The 2500-nt window shown below is 48.5% G+C and overlaps 2 protein-coding genes across 3 annotated transcripts in view; both read left to right on the top strand.

Annotated features, from left to right (window-relative positions):
• Positions 1-2500, top strand: part of LOC122257615 (uncharacterized) — a 28701-nt gene that overhangs the window by 24563 nt on the left and 1638 nt on the right. The window lies entirely within an intron of this gene.
• Positions 1-2500, top strand: part of LOC147472530 (uncharacterized) — a 4466-nt gene that overhangs the window by 1842 nt on the left and 124 nt on the right. The window contains exon 1 of the mRNA XM_086539468.1: positions 1-2500. This exon is cut by the window's left edge and continues 1842 nt beyond it; it is cut by the window's right edge and continues 124 nt beyond it. Coding sequence (XP_086395594.1) covers positions 1-1962 — 1962 coding nt within the window. The 3' untranslated portion in view covers positions 1963-2500.

The following is a 2500-nucleotide window of genomic DNA, read 5'->3' as shown; positions in this document are numbered from 1 at the left end:
CCGGCACCAGTCTACAAGCACGCGGCCCCAACGCATGTGCCAGCACCAGTTTATCAGCACAAAGCGCCATCACATCAACAGGCTCCAACGTTTCCACATGCGGCGTTGCCAAATCACCAGCCAGCTCCTGTACATTTCCCCGGTGTGCCAATTTCCCCCACTGCATTTTCTGTAACAGGGCCACTTTCTTTTGAGACAGATGCATTCACTCTTGAAGTTACATCTGGTGAAGGAGGCTCAAAAGAATTCACGTCACAAGAACTGCAATCAAATTCAGTTGAATCTCCAAGCAGTTTTGAAACTCCAGAGCTGAGTCATCTGTTGAATCTCAGGGGCAGTGCAGCCTCGTTGCATCCAGGACATAGACTGCCATCACACTTCGCAAACCACGGCTCTCAGTCCTTTGTTGCTAAAAGGGAGTCACAGCCCTCACAAGATACACGATCGTATCCTCCTCAATACCCAGCATCCTACAGCCTAGATTCCAGTCCCTCTCAAGCCATTGCTTTCCGTTCACATCCACAGTCAAACTCTTTTTACCATCGACCAGCCAAACCACCGCAAGCAGTATCTCCACCTAAAGCTTCTCCACAACCCAGCTCTTTCCATCGCCCTCAAGTCAAGTCAAAGCAGCCAGAGCCTCAACCACAAAGTCCTCCCCAAAAAGATGCTCAACTCTTTTCAATCCAGACAGTGCCTTTGGACTCCTTCCATCAGATTGTAGCTCCCCAATACTTCCACGAAAAGCCCGTGATCCAAATCATGCCCGAAACACCTCCGCCGAAGACGTTCCAGGTTACGACACCCACTCCTCCATCAACGACTCCAGCACCACAGAGAGAACGCCGTCCTGGCCCTCGCATCATCCCGCAGCGGCACCAGTCATATACCGCGGCCATGCTCGAAGCCCTTGCACGCAACCACGCTTTGAGCACTCACTCGAAAGTTCCCAGTTCCGGCTTACGGAACAAGCTGTCCATCGCCCAACTCTTGTCCTCTGCTGCACACCATTCATCGGCCTCCCGTGTCACCTCCGACTACTCGAACATCGCCATCGCCAACCAACGCCCTCCTTCGCCGAGCTCTACTCCAGCTCCCACCCCTACCTCCCCCAACAAAGACGTCGCCAACCATAGTCGCAATACTCCAGCGCCCTCGCCCCTTCCATCATCCCCATCATCGTCGTCCTCCTCTTCTCCGACCCTTCACCTCTTGCGTCGGCCCACACCACGGCCAGGCTCGCGATCTCCGCCATCAGCTGATAAAGAAATAATACGAAAGATACCGTCGCCATCATCATCCTTGCCTTCTCAGTCAGCTTCTTCATCCTCTCCATCATCGTCTTCACCATCATCCTCTAAATCGTCGTCAGGTTCTAGTCCTAGATTACCTTCTCCATCACCATCACCGTTACCACCTTCGTTACAGCCATCACTGACTGTTCAATCATATTCAGTATCAACTTCTGTGAGTTCATCTGCCTCACCTCATGTTCAAACTTATCATAGTTCATCTCTATCATATCCACCATCTCGATCTTCTTCAGCATCATCTTCTTATTCACCTTCATCACAATCATCACCATCCGTTCATTCACATTCAAGGGCAACGAAGTCATCTCCGATATCACCATCTAGAGCACTCGATTCATCCTTATCACCACTAAGAAAGTCAACAGGGACGTCAACAACACCTTCAATATCTACAACTCCATCATTATCACCTTCGTCACCTCAACCACCATCATCATCATCTTCGTCTCCATCCAGTTCATCATCATCATCTTCATCTCCATCTAAATCATCATCATCACCATCTAAATCATCATCACCACCTCAACTCACTAAATCATCACCATCTTCACCACCAAAACCATCATCACTATCTTCAAAATTAAAATTAGCCTCCGTCTCACCATCGCCATCATCCTCATCGTCTCTTCCTTCTTCCTCTTCTTCCTAAGCATCCTTCCCTCCTGCACCCTCTTCCTTCCCTTCCGCTCTCTCCCTCCCTTACCCTAATAAACCCTTGCCTTGTCACCCTTCCTCATGCACAACGAGACAGACTAGGACCAGTAAGTACTGTATTAGTTTTCTTCATTTCGTTTTCCTGTTTTCTTTTTCATCTTTTGTCTTCACTCTCTGGACTATGGGTTTCTTTTTTACTTGAGTGCATGCAAGGAAGTCTAAATTTACGTGATTAAAACGCAGGTATATGGATCACCAGCCATTCCTCCTCCATACGCACGTATCAGTCGCTGATTGGTTGAGCCACAAGAGCTTAGCCAATGAGCGATTGCCGCGTGGCGTAACGGGACAGGTTATCCTAGAGGAACGTATTAATAACATGTCCGTCGACATGAATCTGCACTTACGGAGAAGACTTGCATGACATGTTTTGACAGATGGTTCTATCCATTACATAATCATCTCCATAATCATGACATGACAGCTACTAATGACAAAGACGGGAGAGGCGTTCTGAAAATGTTTATTGACTG

Source organism: Penaeus japonicus, unplaced genomic scaffold, assembly GCF_977035675.1.
Source record: "Penaeus japonicus unplaced genomic scaffold, GWHDUDI00000001_assembly GWHDUDI00000001, whole genome shotgun sequence".
Lineage (NCBI taxonomy): Eukaryota > Metazoa > Arthropoda > Malacostraca > Decapoda > Penaeidae > Penaeus > Penaeus japonicus.
Note: the sequence above shows the minus strand (reverse complement) of the source record. Positions and strands in the feature narration are given on the sequence as shown.